The following is a 21606-nucleotide window of genomic DNA, read 5'->3' on the forward strand; positions in this document are numbered from 1 at the left end:
ATATTTATTCAATGACTGACTTGCACACTTTTTCCTAGCGGTGGATTGAAAAATTGATTTTCAAAGTGAAGTTGCTGAGTACATATCAAAACATAGAACGTGCGTCCCTTTGATATAGAAATCACAGAATAGGACCTTATAATTAGGAAATTCAAGTAGAAAAGGTGAGTAGCATGTCAATGTTACTAAATTTTGCAAAAGTGAAATATTCAATAGGAATGTCTTTATATTTTAAGATACTTATGTAATGACAGGTCTGTTAAAATGATGGCTTAAACTTAATGACAGAAGCATGTAACAGTTTAATGTATTTTAGGTAGGTACATCACATACCTTAATCAAACATGTATGTGTGTGTGTTAATGCATCCTATCATCTGTAAAGGGATATTCACCCTTATGTAAACAGTGGCAAGATTTTCAGGGATTTTTTCCACATTTAACTTCCATATTTTAAATTTTTCATTGAGCATCAATTTTCCAGTAAAATACTGTTATTTTTATAGTAACATAGGTAGTAAAATAATGTAAAATATAATATTAAAAATTACTAAGAACATATTAATCCCTCACAGTAAGAAATCCTATCATCATGAGGTATACATATATATGGCCAAAATTAAGGAATAGACCTCTAGAAATCAGTTATAAAAAAGAAAAAATGTATATGGTTATTCAAAGAGACAGAATATTAGTCAGTGTAACGGTCTATTTATAATTAATGCATTTGAAGTTTAGGATAAATCCATGCAGCCCAGAATATTCTGTTTTAATTCCAACAGTAGAAATGTACACATCCTAGTTCTCCTCATCAGGCTTCCTTACTGGGTGAATGGATGGATAGCTCGGGGTACCGGCTTGTCCTTTCAAGTGCTTGGTCTGACTGGAGAAGTAGCTGGGTCGTTCCAGACACTATGACACAGAGAACCATTAGCTGTGGGAAAAAAGGAATTTACCCCCCAAAAAACTTTTTTAAATTGTTTACAAAGTAACAGTGATTGGGCAAATCCTGAAGATAGAGAGTGGAAATAGGTAAGTTTTAGAGGTAAAATTTATCAACGATTCCCTAAGGAAAAATGTGCATAGGGAAGAAACCTAGAATGATGGGAACAAGTTGTTAAGGAGGAGGTTTGCATACCATTTCCTACTTCTTGGTCATTTCACTGATGTTTAACACTTACTTGGTTAAAGGGCTTTACTCAGCAAAAGATGTATTTAATGTGAGAGGCAGGTTTCCAAGATTGGTTTCCTAGACCACACCTTCACATGTGTATGTAAAGTCCATGCTACCTCAAATTGCATTGCATTAGATGTCAGAAATCCTAGGGCTTTCTTGTTTGGTTTGGTTTGGTAGATATCAAACCACCAACTCTCAAGGTAATTTGTAGTTTAGTGAGTTAAGTCAAGGGCTGGAAAACTACCTCCTGTGAGCCCAACCTGGCTCATTGCCTTTAAAGCTTTATTGGAACCTAAAAGCTCTTTATTGGCCCATCCATTTATTTACCATCTTTGAGTGTTTCCCATTGTGCTGACAGTGTTCAGTGGTTGTGACGAGCACTGATGGCCCACAAAACCTAAAATATTTACTTTCTGGCCCTTCAGAGAAAAAGTCTGTTGATCCCTGTGGTAAGCCCAAAAGGTTTGTCTCTGTAAGTGAAAGACCACAAGTAGAGCAGAACTTAGACTTGGTTCAGTGAGGATTCCAGAGAGGTTTCCTTTTTGATTCTCATATCTGCCCTTCTGGTTGACCTTGTTCTTTAGTTTGGTTCAAAGACAGTGGTAGCAACTAGGGACTACCTGTTTCTTTCTTCACATTCAATGAAAGAGCTGCTCTTAGTGTTGAGTAGTTCACAACTCACTCCCAGTGCGTGGCTTCCTCTAACCTTGACTCCCATCTATGCTAAAGGCTAAATCTTTAGCTTTGTATCCAGTTCCATTGGCCTTTGTAGGGCCTTCAGTTTCAAGTCCCAGTTGATAGCTTGAGCTCGAAATCTGTTTTTACCGTTGGGGATTTTCTGTCTTAGCTTTGAGCTTGGCTACATAGCAACACTTTGGGGGACTTGTTATAATCAGCATTTCTATCTTTCTTTCCTTCCTTTTTATTTATTTATTTTTTTAAGGGGATCCAAAGTCAAATTCAGTCAGTGGCTGAATGACAACACATTGATTCACAACCTTGTAGATTCTCTTATGTCATAGGGCATCAGTGGGAAGGAGTAGAATCCTGGAAATTTGAGGTGGAAATATATGGGCAGATTCCAACAAAGCTGAGGCCTGTGACCTCTGACCTGTGACCTCTTAGTTGAGCCTGCTGTGCTATTAGAAGGAAGTCTGCCTCTACTCTGAGGTAGTTTCCTTGCAGGGGTCTGTGGATCCTCAAGACTTGCCTCCACTACCTCTCGTTTTTCCAGACCTAGTAATCAGACTAGAGTCCTTGAAATGGGGACGGGAGCAGGGAAGGGGTGGGTACCCACCGGGTATAAAGGATGACCATGAGGAGACACTATCTGCTAAAATACGGAATTTTATAACTTATATCAATAGAAACCTGAGAAATAATGTGTGTGGAGTTTGTAGGTATTGAAGCAGGTGGGAGTAATGTAATATTGGGTTAGGCTGGATTTGTTGATACGAGTGCATTCAACACCCATTCCAGACTCAGCGTGTTAGCTTGGCTACCTGGGAATGCCTTCAGCAGTTTGCTCAAATGACTGAAACCTGTACCCAAAGTTAGCGTAGGCTAAAGTCAAAATGCCAGGACTTTCTAAGTATGTTGTAGCAAAATTTCTTGACGTTGGCATGACTGACATTTTGAACTGGATAGCTCTTTGTTGTTGGGAGCTGTCCTGTGCAATGTAAGATGGGCCAGTGGCACATACTCTTCCCTGCCACCCTAGTTGTAACAATAAAAAGTGCCTTGAGGGCTTCCCTGGTGGCGCAGTGATTGAGAGTCCGCCTGCCGATGCAGGGGACACGGGTTTGTGCCCCGGTCCGGGAAGACCCCACATGCCGCGGGGCAGCTGGGCCCGTGAGCCATGGCCGCTGAGCCTGCGCGTCCGGAGCCTGTGCTCCGCAACGGGAGAGGCCACAACAGTGAGAGGCCCGCGTACCAAAAAAAAAAAAAAAAAAAAGTGCCTTGATACATCCGTGTGCACCAGCCACGTGGGGCTCATTCATAACACAGCTCCTTAAAGAAAAAAGTCTCAAGGGGCTTCCCTGGTGGCGCAGTGGTTGAGAGTCCGCCTGCCGATGCAGGGGACATGGGTTCGTGCCAGGGCCCGGGAAGATCCCACATGCCGTGGAGCGGCTAGGCCCGTGAGCCACGGCCACTGAGCCTGTGCGTCTGGAGCTTGTGCTCCACAACGGGAGAGGCCACAACAGTGAGAGGCCCGCGTACCACAAAAAAAAAATAAAATAAAAGTCTCAAGACACTGCCACATATTTCCTGGGAGGGGGGACCAAAAGTGTCCCCAGCTGAGAACCACCACTGTAGAAGGTTTACAAAGGCATAGGAATGCCAGACCACTGGAGTGGATTTATCATATAAGATCTGCTCACCCAAACCCCCTATGTGCCCTGGGAGGGCTCAGAGGACACTTCCTTTGCCAGAGGTTTAAGAAACGTATTGGTGAGGGGAGCGTTAGCAGTCTTGGAATGCTCTGTAGCTGCTCTTCTCTGCAGGCCAAGAATGAGAGGGAAATGATGTCATCATAATGGGCTCCCTAAATTCAGTGAGGCTAATGGGATCGTGGGGCATCATTGGTCAAGTGGAAACACTTCATTGGCAGAGATAAAGTGAGCGTGTTTTTCACAATGAACAGCAAAATGAAAGGGCTCATTAGAATGCTTTGATACACAAAGATTTTTTATTTGCTCATGTGCTATCTCTAGGGCTGAAATAAATGGGAACTCTACTAATACCCTACTTGATTTGAATCAGGAGAAAAGCTCTAGGTCTGATGAACATGTCTGACCGGAATCAACATGGGAGTTGTGCTCCCTCAGCCAATTGGATAACATGAGTCAGTTCCCATTTCCAGAGCATCTTGAATGAAGGGCAGGCCGGGTCCCCTTGAGGGAGGATATACCCTGGTTTACTACCAACTCTCCCGAGGGTGCTTTCTTCTCCCTGGAAGGGATAAAACAACTGAGGTAGAACAGGAAGAGACAAGAAGCACTCCAAGCTCTGCTGGTCAGGGTTACCCTCCAGCGTTGCCTTAATGCTCAGAGCCACACACACCACAGTGAGCTTGGCTCCAGATCAACTACCACGCAACGAAGGTTCTGGAACATTTCCATATCTCGGGGGACCTCATTTCCACGTGACTCTCTTTCATATTCCCCTTTGTCACAGAAGGCTAGGTCCAGTGGTCCGGGTGAGATCTCGGCTCAGGCCCAAGGCTCTCAGACCTCAAAGGTCTGGTCCTGCCAGGGCCCCTGTCCTCTCTGGAGACCACTCCTGGCTCTCTCTGCCGAGAAGGCGCTGCTGGCAGTATGTCCTCTAAGAGTTGAGGTCCGTCGTGCAGACCCTGAGAAAACTCCTAGGAAAAGGCTCCACCTTCTTGTTTACGTCAACAGAGCTCAATGCCTTTGTTAGTGCTGGGTGTGTCCCATTTGATGCAACTGCAGAGCCATTAGGTCAACCAGCACATGTGTGCGGCCCCTTCCCTTGGACTCCTCTGGGCCCTCGTGACATAGGCTCAGAAGACTGCCAGCCTCAAGCCTTACCTCTTCCAAGGCCACACCGTCTCCAGGATCTTCTGTCCCATGAATCTCAGTTGCTGTGTGGAACTCAAAAGAGAGAAAAGAGCCTGCCTGCGGGGTCTCTTCGGGCTGGGGCCTTCTACCTTCTCTTCCTCGTCCTCCTCGTCCTCCTCGTCCTCCTCGTCCTCCTCGTCCTCCTCGTCCTCTTCGTCCTCCTCCTCGGGGTGATCTCGGATTCCACATTGCCCATCAGCTGGGCCATGGTGAGATGAAAGACACGGCAGCTGAAGCCCTCCAGGACGCCAAACTTCACGTGCTGCTGGAGGATCTCCAAGGTGGGGAAGACCCGGCAGCAGGCCATGCACCTGAAGCCGGTCTCCATGGTCACCATCCACTCCGGTGTCTTGGCCCTGGGTCTCTCCTCGACGGCAGGTGACCCTGATGGGCTGCCTGGCGCTGCCCTTTCCTCATACTCTTTGTCCTCCCCAGTGGGCTCACTGTCAGACAGGAGGTTTTCGGTGGACACATCAGAGGGGTAAGTGCCTACTGCGCACGCATCCTCAGGAAGGGTCACTTCTTCTATCCTCAGCTGCTTTTCAGGCAACTCCAAGGGTTTCTTTGTCTTCCAGGAGACAGCGACACCCTTGTTCACTTGTACCTGCATGTAGTATATTTTCATGCCCCTTTCCTGTTTGTCTGGGTGCAGATCGTTCTTACAGGGTGAAGAGGGTGAGGAGGAGACACAGTGTGATGGGGGAGCGGTCTCCCCTTTTTCCTGAACCTGGGCTAGGGGTGCGGTAGGCTGGGCAGTGTCTCGATGTGATCTCCGGATTCCTGAAAAAGGAATTTTAAAACATAATAACATGCATGGGCCATGCCGGAAGCTGAGGGAGCAGGTGTGGTAGACGAGAGAGGGACATTTGCATGACGTAGCTATGTCGTGAGCTTGGTGTCTGTTGGCCGTAGGAGGCAGTGGTGTATCTGGTGTCATCTGTGGGCTTTTCATCTGCGTGTTGGGGGATACTGGAGCGGTGTCTGTATACACGGGTGTGGAGTACAGTGGTGAGGACTGTGGTATGTGAGGGAAGCGTATGGATGCGTGTATGACGAGGAGTGTGAGTTTGGGAATATCGGTGGTGCATTCCTTGTGGAATGGGGCTGTGGTGCAGGAGGAGAGTACTGTGGAGCACGTGCTTGGGGTTCATGTGTGCACGGAGAAGGGCTGTGCCTGGAGGGCGCATGTGTGTGTGAGCTGTGTGGACCTGAGCTGGATGGCGCTGCTCTCAGGCTGGAGGTGTATGATGCAGAACTCTGTCCTTCTCTGGAAGCAAAGGCAAAGAGAAACCCTACATTTTTCTCTGAAGATGCTTAATCTGGTCCCTCTTCCCTCCACCTCAAGTCCAGACCTTTCCGGCCACTGCTCCTTGACTTCCCCACCATGGTAGTACCAGGATTCACACCCGCCCCCCACCCCTGACTCAGCTGGGATACACGCCCTCGTAACAGCTCAGCCATCCCGCCCAGGCTCCTCCACAGAGCCCTCATCACCTCTGATGACCTTGGGTTTCCTCTCAGCCTCCCTGGGATCTGTGTGCCTCCTGCCTCACAGCCAAGCACCCCCTCACCTGAGGAGCCCCGCGCCCTTACCGGCGTACATGAGCTTGCGCGGAGAAGAAGCACAGGAGAAGTGTTTAGGGGCAGAGGAGACCTCCCCTGGCCCTGGGCTGCAGCCTTGGGCCACCACAGTGGATCCAAGCCGAGGGGGATCCTCTTGTGACTTCGAGATTCCTGAGGGAGGAATGAAAGGCTCAGGGTGGGTTCATCAGTCCTCTGTCCACAAATATTTACTGAGTGTGTGACACGTGTCAGGTGCAGTGAATACACACAGTTGAGAGTGTGGTTCCCAGTGGATACTCCAGGATTTAATTCCAATCCATACTTATTCTCTCACTGTCTAGTTGGTAATGTAGGCCTCGGTGGTGACTGTGAGTGTGTGGGAAGAGTGAGTGATGTGTATCAGTTAAGTCTGTGGTAAGTGTGGGGTTGGCATGGGGAGCACAGTGCAGATGTGTCTATCTGTGTGTGTGGCCTTTGTGTGCATGGTTTCTGTTCACAAGTCAGGAATTCTGGGACATGTAACTTTTCCTCATTACATGGTGTGGCTTGTATTTATGGTGCGTGTTCATTCATTCAGTCACCAAGATTCAGTAAGCAGCTACTCCTGTGTATCCGGCACTCTTCCATTGTTGTAGTCTTTGGTAACGCTGCACATTCTAGTAGGGGAAGACACACACTAAACAAAACTACAATAAATATATAATACATCAGCTGGTGGTAAGTATATAAGGGTTGCCAGACTTAGCGAACAAGAATACAAGGCACCCAGTTAAATTTCAGTTTCAGATAAACCCAGAATACTTTTTTAGTGTAAGTATTCCCATGCAGTGTTTGGCCTGACTTAGTTTTAGTGTAAGTATGGCCCATACAATATGTGGGACATACTGATACTGAAAAATTACTTGTTGTTTATCTGGAATTCAAATTGAACTGGATAGCCCATATTTTCTCTGGCAATCCTGACCTGGGTTACTGAGACTGTGGTTTACTGTGGTTTGTACAAAGCGGGTCTGGCATTACTCAAGAATGTGTTATAAGTGTGGTGTGTATGACACGTGACTGGTTCTTATAGAGGTATTTAGAGATGGCTGAAGTTAGCTGTGTTTGTGCAAGAGTTGAGGAGATACATATATATATAGTGTGTGTGTGTGTGTCCTATATATATAGTGTGTGTGCCTATATACATATCTCATCTCCAGCGTTTGGTGTTGGAGGAGACGATTGTGATACAGGTGGGTTGTATGAGAACGTAGTACAGAAGGGATGCATGTATATACCTCCATGTGCTGTGTGTGGTTTACTAAGGAAGTTATATGTGGGGTGTGTGATATTTTTGCTGTATCAGAGTGTACATGGGTGTATGAGTTACTGTCTCATGAAACACCCCTAACAAGAATTCTGTATACACTCTTACGTACACCGAGTGTCAGCCAGGTCCAGGCAGGGTGACAAGAACTTTACCACGCAGACTTTATATCTGGTAAGCACTCTAACCCCATTCATCTCGCTCTTCTCTGCACTACCCCCCACCACACACACACACACACACGAACACACAGGAACACAGAGCAAAATATTCTGAATGGTCAGGGGCAGTCATTGCCTTCCCCAGCCTGTCCCAGCCACTGCCTGGAAATCTGCCTGCTGTCTAGAGCTCCATTCCCAGGACCCATCCTACAGTCTCCAGGGCCCTGGGCCTGGTAGGAGCTACTGGGCTCTAATCTGGGGCAGAGGCCTCTAGCTGGAGCTCTGGGGTGACCACCCCTCTCCCAGGGCAAGCTACTCGCCTACATTTAATGCACGCAGGCACCCCGTGGCCCGTGGCTCTCAGAGCTCCCCGCAGGACCCTGAGGCCATTTCTCACCCCTGCTCACGCGGTCTCAGTCTCTGGAAAACCCTTCCCTTCCCTTGATCTCCTTTGGGAAATTCTTCCTGTTGAAGGAATAAAACCTCCTTGCTTTCAATATGACACCATCCCTAGACAAACAATCTTCTTTCAAAGTGCATTCCACTTGTCAAGATATTTTTCAACAGGGCCTTCAACTCATGGGGCTTCTCTTTCCACTTTGGTAAAAGAGGCCAAGCAACTCATGGGTCTCTCTCAGCATCCTTGCATCCTTCACATCCCCCACCTCATGACCCCAGGGAAAGATCCAAGAGAATAAGAGAGAAATCGGGGACTGAGAAAAGCTGCACCTCTAGGTCTGTGCAAGCAGGATGCAGCCTGCTATGAGTCCGACAGAGCTCCAGGCCCGGCTGCCCCAGGGGAGAGTCCTCAGACCAGCGGAGCTGACCTCCCATCTCCCAGGGGGCATCTGGCCGTTCTGTGCCGTCTCACACCACAGGGACCCTCCGGATGGATACGGCAGCGTCAGTGAGACAAGGTCTCTCGCTCCCTGCTTCACAGGTGACACGTTCTCAGTCCCCCCCATCCTAGAGAAGGTTTAGTTTGGCAGAAACCCATGTGCCCCAGCATGTTGCCCCCCACATACCTCCTCCGTTCTCGGCAGTTTCCTGGGACTCTTCATTTTCCAGATGTTTCCTCTTTTGTCGCCGTTTCATGGTACCAACTAGAAGTCTCCCTTAGAAGATGCCTCAAGAGATGTCCAACTCCTCCTCTTCCCTACAGGTTGGCCCTTGTTGGCTCTTGGGCAATCCGTTGAAATGATTCAATACAAATAAAAATAGTCAAGTCTCCTAAATGGCTGAAAAACTTGTACCACTTAGTGAACCAGCAGTACTGCCTAGTGCTCACCAGGGCTGTTATGTCTGCAAGGTTGCCAGGCGCACAGTGGAATTCTGTGACCTCAGTGATGACATCAGAGCATTCCGTGGACCTAGGTGGAGCACAGTGTCTGCAATAGCACAGGCCCCATTTTCAAGAACATTTCCTTTTTCCCAGCTGAACCTTTCCCGTGAAAGGGAAAGGTTCATACCATATCTATTATAAATTGTATCATACCATGTCTATTATAAAATTCACATTTTGAGTGGAGATCTTTTCATGTCTTTTCTAGAGAGATTTAATATGAATATTTTCAGTGGTCTCCAGTTTCCCTGTGGATTATTGACATTTTAAACTCTGCACTTCAATTTTCCCTCAATACGTGTAATTTTGTCACAGCTATTTCTGTACTTAAAGATGAGGAACTATATAATTGATTTCTTCATTTTTTTCCCATCTCTTTCCAAGGTACTGCATTTGATTGTGTCTTACGAATGAGTGAAAAATGCTAGTCCTTGAGTCAGGACGTTGGGCCCTTTACCAAGTAACTCAACCTATCTGGGCTTCAGCTTCTGTATGTGCCATCAAGAGGCTTGGACTAGCTGACTTTTCAAATGCTGTGTTTCTTTGATTCACTCTCACTTACTGATCTGCCACTTAAGAAGAGGGTCTGTTCTCATAAAGTAACAACAGTCTTTTCCTAACCTTGGGTTGGGTGGAGTTTAACTGTTCGTACTCACTTTGTTAGTTATATTGCCTTCTACGTATGCTTAGCTCTAAATAATTTATATGGCTCTTGTGACAATTTTTAGATCTTCTTTTTTTCTTATTTTCTTTTACAGTTTCTAATTTGTTATCGCCAGTGTAGAGGAGCCTGATTGACTTTTAAAATTTATTGATCTTGTATGTGTGTGCCTTGTTGAACCGTCTTATTAGTTCCTGCTAGTTTATCTGTGGGTTCTTTTGGGTCTCCTAGATAAATGAGCATAGGAAATGTAAATAATGTGTTCTTTGGATAAAGTTTATTTTCTTGCATCTATATATATATAGAAGCAATATGTTGAATTGATTTAAATATTTAAATACTTACATACCTGTTATCACAATCTAACATTCTTGATCTTATTTTCTTTCAATCAATATTATGTTTTCAAGATTTATCCACGTGAATCCATATAGATCTAGGTCTTTGATTTTTGACTGCTTGATATTATTTCATCACATGCATATAGCATCATTTATTTTCCATTCAAGCATTATTGGACAATTGGATTGTTTCCCTCCCTTCTCTAGAACAAACAACATTTCCTAGAATATCCCTGAAGATGTCTGACAGTCGAGAAGGGCCAGGCTGCCCGAAGGATTGCTACTTGCTTTTAGCCACCTTCCAACAGGCCGTCTCCAGCCAGCAATTTGAAGCACAGCTGAAATGAAAACTGCCCCAAATGTGAAGATCTTAGGAGCTTCCTAGAAGGTGGGAGGTTAATGATAGGCATCCTGCTGGGATCCCAGGGGAGTCTGAGCTGGCCTGAAGCTCATCTTCCTCCTCCACCGCTCAAGAGAAATGTGGAGGAAAGAAGCCTTCAAAAACTCTGAGCAGGCAGAGGGAGAGATATTGGGGGCCGAAGGTGTAACTGAGGTCTTGGAGTGGGCTGTGAGCACGCAGAGCCTCTAGAGAGCCAGGCTCTGCCTTCTGAGAACTTCTCCCCTAAGGCTGCTCATAATTCAGGTGATACCAGCCATATAGAGCCGACTTGGCCCACACTGTCACAGAAAGCCTTATCAGAATCTCTTCTTCTTCATACACTCTTGTGTCTGTTACTTGGCTATTGCCTTTGGTACTCCACTGATGTGAACCACAGTCGCCAGGGGATGGAGGACACTAGTGACCCATCTTGCTCTGTGGCCTCAGTCCACAGCTTGAGGGTAAGGGAAGAGGCCAAATGAAGGTCAAGAAGGAAAGATGGAGTTTGAAGAGAAGACCTGAGTTAAGGGTGTCTTCTCAAGTCTTGATGACTGAAATGTAGCTCCAGTACCTGAAGTCCTGCTTGTTCTCAAGGCTGACCACGGGGCTGGGTGCACTCAGTGAAGGAACCGTATACACTTAGTATTTCCTTGCTTGCTCACACTTGCCCTCCTCTGATACACCCTCTGCAAGACTGCTCTTCCCCTGAAACAACTTTCCACCTGCCACTGTCATCTCAGGAACATTTGCTTCCCCTTCCTAGTGTCCCCCTAGAATGCCATTGCAGCCAATTCATAATTGGATAATCATGCTTCTTACCATAGTCTCAGCAACTTCTGAAAACTTTTATTCACTTTATTCCATAGTCTTCACCCATCAATAATCTTCCTTAACTTCCTAGCTGCAGGTTAAGCCATTCGGAATCATTTCTTTTTCTTTCTCTTCTTTGGCAAATCCTTTCTATCTTTTAAGGTCTTTTTCTTGTCTCTCTACCATCCTGCCTTGCTGAACTTCTTTTTTTTCCGTTTAAGTAACCTTTCAATCTCCTTCCCCAATTTCCTCATAAACATTGAGAGTTTATTCCTCACACGTTAGACAGCGGTTTATGAATGGCCAGGCATAATGGACTCAGAATGAGTTGGCACCCCCGAGGTACCTGTCTTGCTGGGGAGCCACAGGTGAAGGGCTGGCTGCTGGACACATGTTTGCATGGAGTCAGGCTGAGTGGCCTCAGGGTGTTTGCTCTACACTTGTGTGTGTTTCTCCCTAGTTGGTTTCCTTGTCCAGCCACCTGTGACCTCCCTCCATCCAGCCCAGGGAATCCTTCTCATCACAGGGGTAGGATGTTTGTCTCATTTTCCATCACATCCTTTCCCCAAAGTTTGGTTGTGAGTTGTTCCCATTCCAAAGACCTTTCCTCTTGGAAGAGAAAAGAGAAAATCTTGTCTCTCCTTTCCTCTCACTTCACTTCTGCTCTATTATCTCCTCCGTCCAGAATGGCCCCCTGACTCAGATGGGTGTAGATCCAAAGATGGCAAGAACTGCCAGCAATTCTGAGATAATAATACGGATGGATCAGGAAAACGTGAAAACCTTTATCCCGCCACATTAAAAAACATTGCGCTTCCAGTGTATTCAGAGTCTCAGTGTAGAAACACAAATGATAGAGAAATTGAATTACACTCAAGTTTTTCTTTCCTGCTTTCCTGTTTTATTCTAATTCTCCAAGTTAACATGATAAACTATTTGTTAGGTACGCTTTCAGACATTTTCTACCCAGGCACACTTTTCTTTTTTTCACATAAGAGTGTGAACTAGGTCACTTTCAACATGCTGTGATTCTGTGATTCACTGTCTCCCACCGAGTCATCCACTGATAAAGTCATCTGTTTCATGGAGAAATATTTCCAATAGCTAATAGCCAATGTCTGTGGAGTGCTTACTCTGTGTCGGTTTCTTGTAACTACTTTACAGATCATTTGTACAACGTACCCATGGACCAGGTACAATTATGACCCCCAAGTGACAGATAAGTGCAGATAAGTACAAATAAATACAGAGGCCAAGTGACTTGCCCAAGACACTGGAGCAAATCAAAATCCATGCCTCTGTAATCATTTTGCCCTATTGCCTCTGTCTGGGAGGCTTGATGATTTGGCAACTAAAACCTTAAATATCATGTTCCATTTTTATATCTGTGACACAAGCGTGGGGCTGTGATATGGGGTAACTAACCTGACTACTTTTGAAAACACTTATGCACCTGGATGAAAGTAAGCCAGGGACTGCAAGCTATAGATTTAAGGTTTCCTACCAACTTTTAAAAATAGCTTCTTGAATGCAATTTATGTAGTGTCAAGTCTAGGATGTAGTCCAAATAGTAACAGAAAAATGGAGATATGTAGAAAAATACTTAAAGTTGACAAGTATTGGGAGTGTAGTATTTTTGGGGCCAGCGTGTAGACCACAGGAAAACTTGCTGTTTCCATCCCAGAGGGAAGAGCCCTACGTTGCAACTGCCAAGGTCCCTGGGGCAGCAAGTGTGCTCACTGCTTAGTAAAGAAGCATCCTCAGTTTGATAGAATCATATGGGAGCCTTACATTTGGTTAGCAGTTCTACGTTTTTGATGTAATAATATTTTCAGGGTGTGGGAGGGTATCAAGCTCTGAAAATACCCTTGGAGAGATTTGCTTATTAAGTTTGGCTTTTTCAGTCTCCCTACTACTTCTTTACTAAACACCAGGCGGTTTCCTTCACTTTTCAGACCCATGTTGTTTTTCCCTTGTCTAATGAACTTTGAAATACTTTTGGATGAGCTATGAAGTTTGGGAAAAAATAAACATCTCTTTAAAATAAGGAAGATAATAACAATGACAAGTAGAAAAAGCTCTAAAACAGAGAATATCCTCCATTCTAGCCAATGACTGGGACTGGAAGGTTCGTGCTCGCTGTCCAGGACGTAGAAATAAAAGCTGAGGAGGCGCTGAGGCGTCTCCTGGATCTCTATGAGCCTCCATCATTTCTGAAGGGTAGGGTTGACAGATAAAATATAGGCTGTTTAGTTAACTCTGAATGTCAGAGAAACAACAAGTACATTTTTAAGATAAGTATGCCCCAAATAGTTCATAGGATCTACTTATACTAAAAATAATGACTTACTATTCATGTGAAGTTCAAGTTGAACTGGGCATCCTGTACTTATATTTACTAAATCTGACAGCCCTACTGATGATCCACAATGGAGGCAGTTGAGGAGCGGTACATGCTGGCTCTCGGACAGTCAGAAATGGCTTCAGCAGATCCAGGTACAGTATGAAATTCTTTTTGGATGTAGCTCAGAAGCCATGGCCAGCCCTTGACTGCAAGTACTGCCTCGGGTTTCCCTGAGGTGGGGTAAACCTTCCTCTTAATGGCCTTTTGGTAAGTCTGGAAGACCATATCCAAGGGGAGCCCCAAAGTCAGTTTCATCCTCACAACCATGTTTCCAATTCCTGGAATTGGCTGCATGTGACTCACAAGAGCTGAGGAGGTTTGTGGAAATTGGGAGTGTCATAGCTTGAACCCTTTGTAGGTAAAGTTTTGCTGTTGTGAGAGTTTTAACAGGAGCAATGTGAAAGACTCCTGGTCCCCAGGTAGATAGAAACAATCCTGTTCTACTTCTGTGTATGTGACAAGTCTCTAATAGTTCAGAGAGCAAGGATCTGGTCTTAGAAAGACTGATCCAAGCTTGGATGTTTCTGGGGACAAGGCAAGGTCCTGAGTTTCAAGTTCACCTTTTATGGTTGAGGAGACACTAAGGTGGTCAGAAGGGAAATCATGGAGGAGACCTTGGCTTCCTCCATCGTGCAGGCTTGTATATGTGGTTCTATGTAGATTGTGTTTCAAAGGTGGAGCTTGTTTACAACTATGGACATTCTCCGATGTGCTTTTTGGACCTTCATTCCCAGAGCGAGAGCAGTGCCGAGGCTCTAGAAATGCCATGGATATTCTGAGCTGTCAGTGGCATTTCCCAGGTACTGTTGCCTTGGTGCCGCTCCTTGAAATGTCCAAAGGGATTATCATCTGTCTTGTGGCGGGTGCTAGCATTGTGAAAGGGAGCTGCTGCACCTGGCTCAGAGGATTTGGGATGTGGTGGGAGGAGTAGTAGTGCTACGACTATAAATTGTATCACAGCATATCTATTCCATCTTGAGAGTGGGGTTGGGGGGTTCTGAAGGGGGGCTTTTATTGTACTTTTATACATTGTACCCTTGAAACTAATTCAATTTTTTAAAATTAATTAAGTTATTTTGGGCTGCATTGGGTCTTTGTTGCTGCTAGCGGGCGTTCTCTAGTTGCAGTGAGCGGGGGCTACTCTTGGCTGTGGTGCACGGGCTTCTCATTGCAGTGGCTTCTCTTGTTGCGGAGCATGGGCTCCAGGCACGCAGGCTTCCGTAGTTGTGGCACGTGGGCTCGGTAGATGTGGCACACGGGCTCTAGAGCGCAGGCTCAGTAGTTGTGGCGCGCGGGCTGAGTTACTCCGTGGCACGTGGGATCTTCCCAGACCAGGGCTCGAACCCATGTCCCCTGCATTCGCAGGCATATTCTTAACCACTGCTCCACCAGGGAAGCCCAATAATTCAGTTTTTTATAAAGAGAAGATTCCTAATAGTATTCCAAATTTTTAAAAATATGTAGTTGGATAACACTATGAAAAATTAACTGATATATTCTTTTATTATTTCTCTTTGCTCCCTGGATTTTTGTCCCCATCCAGTCAGCTAGGCACTCTGAGTTCACTGCATTAGGAAGGTAAAGACTCAGCAGAAATGAGGGAGAAAAAAAGAAAATTCTCAGCTTTGGAATGTTCACAACGGAGGCCACAGTAGAACAGGTGAGAATTCTGTGAACAAAAACTAAATGTCGTCTCAAATGCAAAACAGTATTCTCTGCACTGGGAGGCAGGAGAGGGAGGGAGGGAAGGACTGAAGGAGAGAGATCAGTGTGGCCAGGGACATGGAGACTGTGCTTGAGGACGATAGGCCCAGGAAGAGAATCAGAATCTGGAGAAGATTCAGCCTGCACGTGATCATTGCCTCCAGCCAGCACCCTCATCTCAGACGTTGGGAAATTCAGAGAGAGAGTGGGAGTACGTCAGGAGGGCCACGCGCATAGTCTGTGTGGCAGGGGTTGTGGCCATTCCCTATTTGTGAGGAGTCCCCAGCAATTTGCAGGCCTCTTCTGGAAAATGCTGGTGGACGTCTCTAGTGCTTATGTGAAAGCTTGTTCACAAACCTTGAAAGATACAGATGTAGATGACAGATAGATGCATAGATAGAAAAATGTAATTAAATAAAAGCTCCAGGAAAGGTTTGGAAAATGCCCTTTATTGCATAGGACGCTTCTATCGTCATATGATGTTAGACTGAGTGCCGGTCCCTTCATCCTCCTTCAGACCACGGCCTTCTGTCTGCTACTCTCCCGAGGGTCCTTTCTTCTCCCTGGAAGGGATAAAACAAATGAGGTAGAACAGGAAGAGACAAGCAGCACTCCAAGCTCTGCTGGTCAGGGTTACCCTCCAGCGTTGCCTTAATGCTCAGAGCCACACACACCACAGTGAGCTTGGCTCCAGATCAACTACCACGCAACGAAGGTTCTGGAACATTTCCATATCTCGGGGGACCTCATTTCCACGTGACTCTCTTTCATATTCCCCTTTGTCACAGAAGGCTAGGTCCAGTGGTCCGGGTGAGATCTCGGCTCAGGCCCAAGGCTCTCAGACCTCAACGGTCTGGTCCTGCCAGGGCCCCTGTCCTCTCTGGAGACCACTCCTGGCTCTCTCTGCCGAGAAGGCGCTGCTGGCAGTACGTCCTCTAAGAGTTGAGGTCCGTCGTGCAGACCCTGAGAAAACTCCTAGGAAAAGGCTCCACCTTCTTGTTTACGTCAACAGAGCTCAATGCCTTTGGTAGTGCTGGGTGTGTCCCATTTGATGCAACTGCAGAGCCATTAGGTCAACCAGCACATGTGTGCGGCCCCTTCCCTTAGACTCCTCTGGGCCCTCGTGACATAGGCTCAGAAGACTGCCAGCCTCAAGCCTTACCTCTTCCGAGGGACGGCCACACCGTCTTCCAGGATCTTCGGTCCCATGAATCTCAGTTGCTGTTTGGAACTCAAAGGAGAGAAAAGACCCTGCCTGCGGGGTCTCTTTGGGCTGGGGCCTTCCCCCGTGGGCTGCGCTCCCTCATTCTCCTTTTCTTCTTGCTTCTCTTCCTCCTCCTCCTCCTCCTCCTCGTCGTCCTCCTCCTCCTCGTTCTCCTCCTCCTCCTCCTCGTCCTCCTCCTCAGGGGTGCTCTTGGGTTCCACATTGCCCATCAGCTGGACCATGGTGAGATGAGAGACACGGCAGCTGAAGCCCTCCAGGATGCCGAACTTCACGTGCTGCTGGAGGATCTCCAAGGCGGGGAAGACCCGGCAGCAGGCCATGCACCTGAAGCCGGTCTCCATGGTCACCATCCAGTCCGCTGTCTTGGCGCTGGGTCTCTCCTCGACGGCAGGTGGCCCTGATGGGCTGCCTGGCTCTGCCCTTTCCTCATACTCTTTCTCCTCCCCAGTGGGCTCACTGTCAGACAGGAGGCTTTCGGTGGACACATCAGAAGAGGGCTCAGTGGCTACTGCGCACACATCCTCAGGAAGGGTCACTTCTTCTATCCTCAGCTGCTTTTCAGGCAACTCCAAGGGTTTCTTTGTCTTCCAGGAGACAGCGACACCCTTGTTCACTTGTACCTGCATGTAGTATATTTTCATGCCCCTTTCCTCTTTGTCTGGGTGCAGATAGTTCTTAGAGGGTGAAGAGGGTGAGGAGGAGACACAGTGTGATGGGGGAGCGGTCTCTCCTTCTCCCTGATCCTGGGCTAGGGGTGCTCTAGGCTGGGCAGTGTCTCGATGAAATCTCCGGATTCCTGAAAAAGGAAATTAAAATCATAATAACATGCATGGGCCATGCCGGAAGCTGAGGGAGCAGGTGTGGTAGACGAGAGAGGGACATTGGCACGACATAGCTATGTCGCGAGCTTGGTGTCTGTTGGCCGTAGGACGGAGTGGTGTATCTGGTGTCATCTGTGGGCTTTTCATGTGCGTGGGGGGGATACTGGAGCGGTGTCTGTATACAGGGGTGTGGAGTATGGTGGTGAGGGCTGTGGTATGTGAGGGATGCGGCTGGATGCGTGTACGACGAGGAGTGTGAGTTTGGGAATATCGGTGGTGCATTCCTTGTGGAATGGGGCTGTGGTGCAGGAGGAGAGTACTGTGGAGCACGTGCTTGGGGTTGATGTGCACTGAGAAGGGCTGTGCCTGGAGGGCGCGTGTATGTGTGAGCTGTGTGGACCTGAGCTGGATGGTCCTGCTCTCAGGCTGGAGGTGTATGATGCAGAACTCTGTCCTTCTCTGGAAGCAAAGGCAAAGACAAAGCCTACATTTTCCTCTGAAGATGCTTAATCTGGTCCCTCTTCCCTCCACCTCAAGCCCAGACCTTTCCGGCCCCTGCTCCTTGACTTCCCCACCATGGTAGTAGCAGTAGTCACACACACACACCCAGACTCAGCTGGCATCCACGCCCTCGGAACAGCTCAGCCATCCTGCCCAGGCTCCTCCACAGAGCCCTCATCACCTCTGATGACCCTGGGTTTCCTCTCAGCCTCCCTGGGATCTGTGTGCCTCCTGCCTCACAGCCAAGCACCCCCTCACCTGAGGAGCCCTGCGCCCTTACCAGCGTAGCTGAGCTTGCGCCGAGTAGAAGTACAGAAGAAGTATTTAGAGGCAGAGGAGACCTCCCCTGGCCCTGGGCTGCAGCCTTGGGCCACCACAGTGGATCCAAGCCGAGGGGGATCCTCTTGTGACTTCGAGATTCCTGAGGGAGGAATGAAAGGCTCAGGGTGGGTTCATCAGTCCTCTGTCCACAAATATTTACTGAGTGTGTGACACGTGTCAGGTGCAGTGAATACACACAGTTGAGAGTGTGGTTCCCAGTGGATACTCCAGGATTTAATTCCAATCCATACTTATTCTCTCACTGTCTAGTTGGTAATGTAGGCCTCGGTGGTGACTGTGAGTGTGTGGGAAGAGTGAGTGATGTGTATCAGTTAAGTCTGTGGTAAGTGTGGGGTTGGCATGGGGAGCACAGTGCAGATGTGTCTATCTGTGTGTGTGGCCTTTGTGTGCATGGTTTCTGTTCACAAGTCAGGAATTCTGGGACATGTAACTTTTCCTCATTACATGGTGTGGCTTGTATTTATGGTGCGTGTTCATTCATTCAGTCACCAAGATTCAGTAAGCAGCTACTCCTGTGTATCCGGCACTCTTCCATTGTTGTAGTCTTTGGTAACGCTGCACATTCTAGTAGGGGAAGACACACACTAAACAAAACTACAATAAATATATAATACATCAGCTGGTGGTAAGTATATAAGGGTTGCCAGACTTAGCGAACCAGAATACAAGGCACCCAGTTAAATTTCAGTTTCAGATAAACCCAGAATAATTTTTTAGTGTAAGTATTCCCATGCAGTGTTTGGCCTGACTTAGTTTTAGTGTAAGTATGGCCCATACAATATGTGGGACATACTGCTACTGAAAAATTACTTGTTGTTTATCTGGAATTCAAATTGAACTGGATAGCCCATATTTTCTCTGGCCATCCTGACCTGGGTTACTGAGACTGTGGTTTACTGTGGTTTGTACAAAGCGGGTCTGGCATTACTCAAGAATGTGTTATAAGTGTGGTGTGTATGACACGTGACTGGTTCTTATAGAGGTATTTAGAGATGGCTGAAGTTAGCTGTGTTTGTGCAAGAGTTGAGGAGATACATATATATATAGTGTGTGTGTGTGTGTGTGTGTCCTATATATATAGTGTGTGTGTCTATATACATATCTCATCTCCAGCGTTTGGTGTTAGAGGAGACGATTGTGATACAGGTGGGTTGTATGAGAACGTAGTACAGAAGGGATGCATGTATATACCTCCATGTGCTGTGTGTGGTTTACTAAGGAAGTTATATGTGGGGTGTGTGATATTTTTGCTGTATCAGAGTGTACATGGGTGTATGAGTTACTGTCTCATGAAACACCCCTAACAAGAATTCTGTATACACTCTTACGTACACCGAGTGTCAGCCAGGTCCAGGCAGGGTGACAAGAACTTTACCACGCAGACTTTATATCTGGTAAGCACTCTAACCCCATTCATCTCGCTCTTCTCTGCACTACCACACACACACACACACACACACACACACACACACACACACAGTCACACACAGGAACACAGAGCAAAATATTCTGAATGGTCAGGGGCACTCATTGCCTTCCCCAGCCTGTCCCAGCCACTGCCTGGAAATCTGCCTGCTGTCTAGAGCTCCATTCCCAGGGCCCATCCTACAGTCTCCAGGGCCCTGGGCCTGGTAGGAGCTACTGGGCTCTAATCTGGGGCAGAGGCCTCTAGCTGGAGCTCTGGGGTGACCACCCCTCTCCCAGGGCAAGCTACTCGCCTACATTTAATGCACGCAGGCACCCCGTGGCCCGTGGCTCTCAGAGCTCCCCGCAGGACCCTGAGGCCATTTCTCACCCCTGCTCACGCGGTCTCAGTCTCTGGAAAACCCTTCCCTTCCCTTGATCTCCTTTGGGAAATTCTTCCTGTTGAAGGAATAAAACCTCCTTGCTTTCAATATGACACCATCCCTAGACAAACAATCTTCTTTCAAAGTGCATTCCACTTGTCAAGATATTTTTCAACAGGGCCTTCAACTCATGGGGCTTCTCTTTCCACTTTGGTAAAAGAGGCCAAGCAACTCATGGGTCTCTCTCAGCATCCTTGCATCCTTCACATCCCCCACCTCATGACCCCAGGGAACGATCCAAGAGAATAAGAGAGAAATCGGGGACTGAGAAAAGCTGCACCTCTAGGTCTGTGCAAGCAGGATGCAGCCTGCTATGAGTCCGACAGAGCTCCAGGCCCGGCTGCCCCAGGGGAGAGTCCTCAGACCAGCGGAGCTGACCTCCCATCTCCCAGGGGGCATCTGGCCGTTCTGTGCCGTCTCACACCACAGGGACCCTCCGGATGGATACGGCAGCGTCAGTGAGACAAGGTCTCTCGCTCCCTGCTTCACAGGTGACACGTTCTCAGTCCCCCCCATCCTAGAGAAGGTTTAGTTTGGCAGAAACCCATGTGCCCCAGCATGTTGCCCCCCACATACCTCCTCCGTTCTCGGCAGTTTCCTGGGACTCTTCATTTTCCAGATGTTTCCTCTTTTGTCGCCGTTTCATGGTACCAACTAGAAGTCTCCCTTAGAAGATGCCTCAAGAGATGTCCAACTCCTCCTCTTCCCTACAGGTTGGCCCTTGTTGGCTCTTGGGCAATCCGTTGAAATGATTCAATACAAATAAAAATAGTCAAGTCTCCTAAATGGCTGAAAAACTTGTACCACTTAGTGAACCAGCAGTACTGCCTAGTGCTCACCAGGGCTGTTATGTTTGCAAGGTTGCCAGGCGCACAGTGGAATTCTGTGACCTCAGTGATGACATCAGAGCATTCCGTGGACCTAGGTGGAGCACAGTGTCTGCAATAGCACAGGCCCCATTTTCAAGAACATTTCCTTTTTCCCAGCTGAACCTTTCCCGTGAAAGGGAAAGGTTCATACCATATCTATTATAAATTGTATCATACCATGTCTATTATAAAATTCACATTTTGAGTGGAGATCTTTTCATGTCTTTTCTAGAGAGATTTAATATGAATATTTTCAGTGGTCTCCAGTTTCCCTGTGGATTATTGACATTTTAAACTCTGCACTTCAATTTTCCCTCAATACGTGTAATTTTGTCACAGCTATTTCTGTACTTAAAGATGAGGAACTATATAATTGATTTCTTCATTTTTTTCCCATCTCTTTCCAAGGTACTGCATTTGATTGTGTCTTACGAATGAGTGAAAAATGCTAGTCCTTGAGTCAGGACGTTGGGCCCTTTACCAAGTAACTCAACGTATCTGGGCTTCAGCTTCTGTATGTGCCATCAAGAGGCTTGGACTAGCTGACTTTTCAAATGCTGTGTTTCTTTGATT

The 21606-nt window shown here is 47.1% G+C and overlaps 1 protein-coding gene and 1 pseudogene across 2 annotated transcripts; both read right to left on the reverse strand.

Moving 5' to 3' along the window:
- Window positions 1-797: 797 nt before the first annotated feature.
- LOC308610950 (protein FAM170A-like) lies at window positions 798-6490 on the reverse strand (annotated as a pseudogene). The gene is made up of 2 exons: window positions 4847-6490; window positions 798-911 (listed from the first exon to the last, which is right to left on the reverse strand). The product of its transcript is annotated as a protein FAM170A-like (transcript).
- Window positions 6347-20810, reverse strand: LOC308610951 (protein FAM170A-like; the record flags this gene model as incomplete). Its single annotated transcript, XM_081259920.1, has 3 exons — window positions 6347-6363; window positions 16709-17449; window positions 20741-20810. 3 exons carry the CDS (start codon window positions 20808-20810, stop codon window positions 6347-6349), a joined length of 828 nt encoding a protein of 275 aa, XP_081116046.1.
- Window positions 20811-21606: the final 796 nt, after the last annotated feature.

This window comes from Mesoplodon bidens, assembly GCF_964165515.1.
Source record: "Mesoplodon bidens genome assembly, contig: HAP1_SCAFFOLD_277, whole genome shotgun sequence".
Taxonomy (NCBI): Eukaryota; Metazoa; Chordata; class Mammalia; order Artiodactyla; family Ziphiidae; genus Mesoplodon; species Mesoplodon bidens.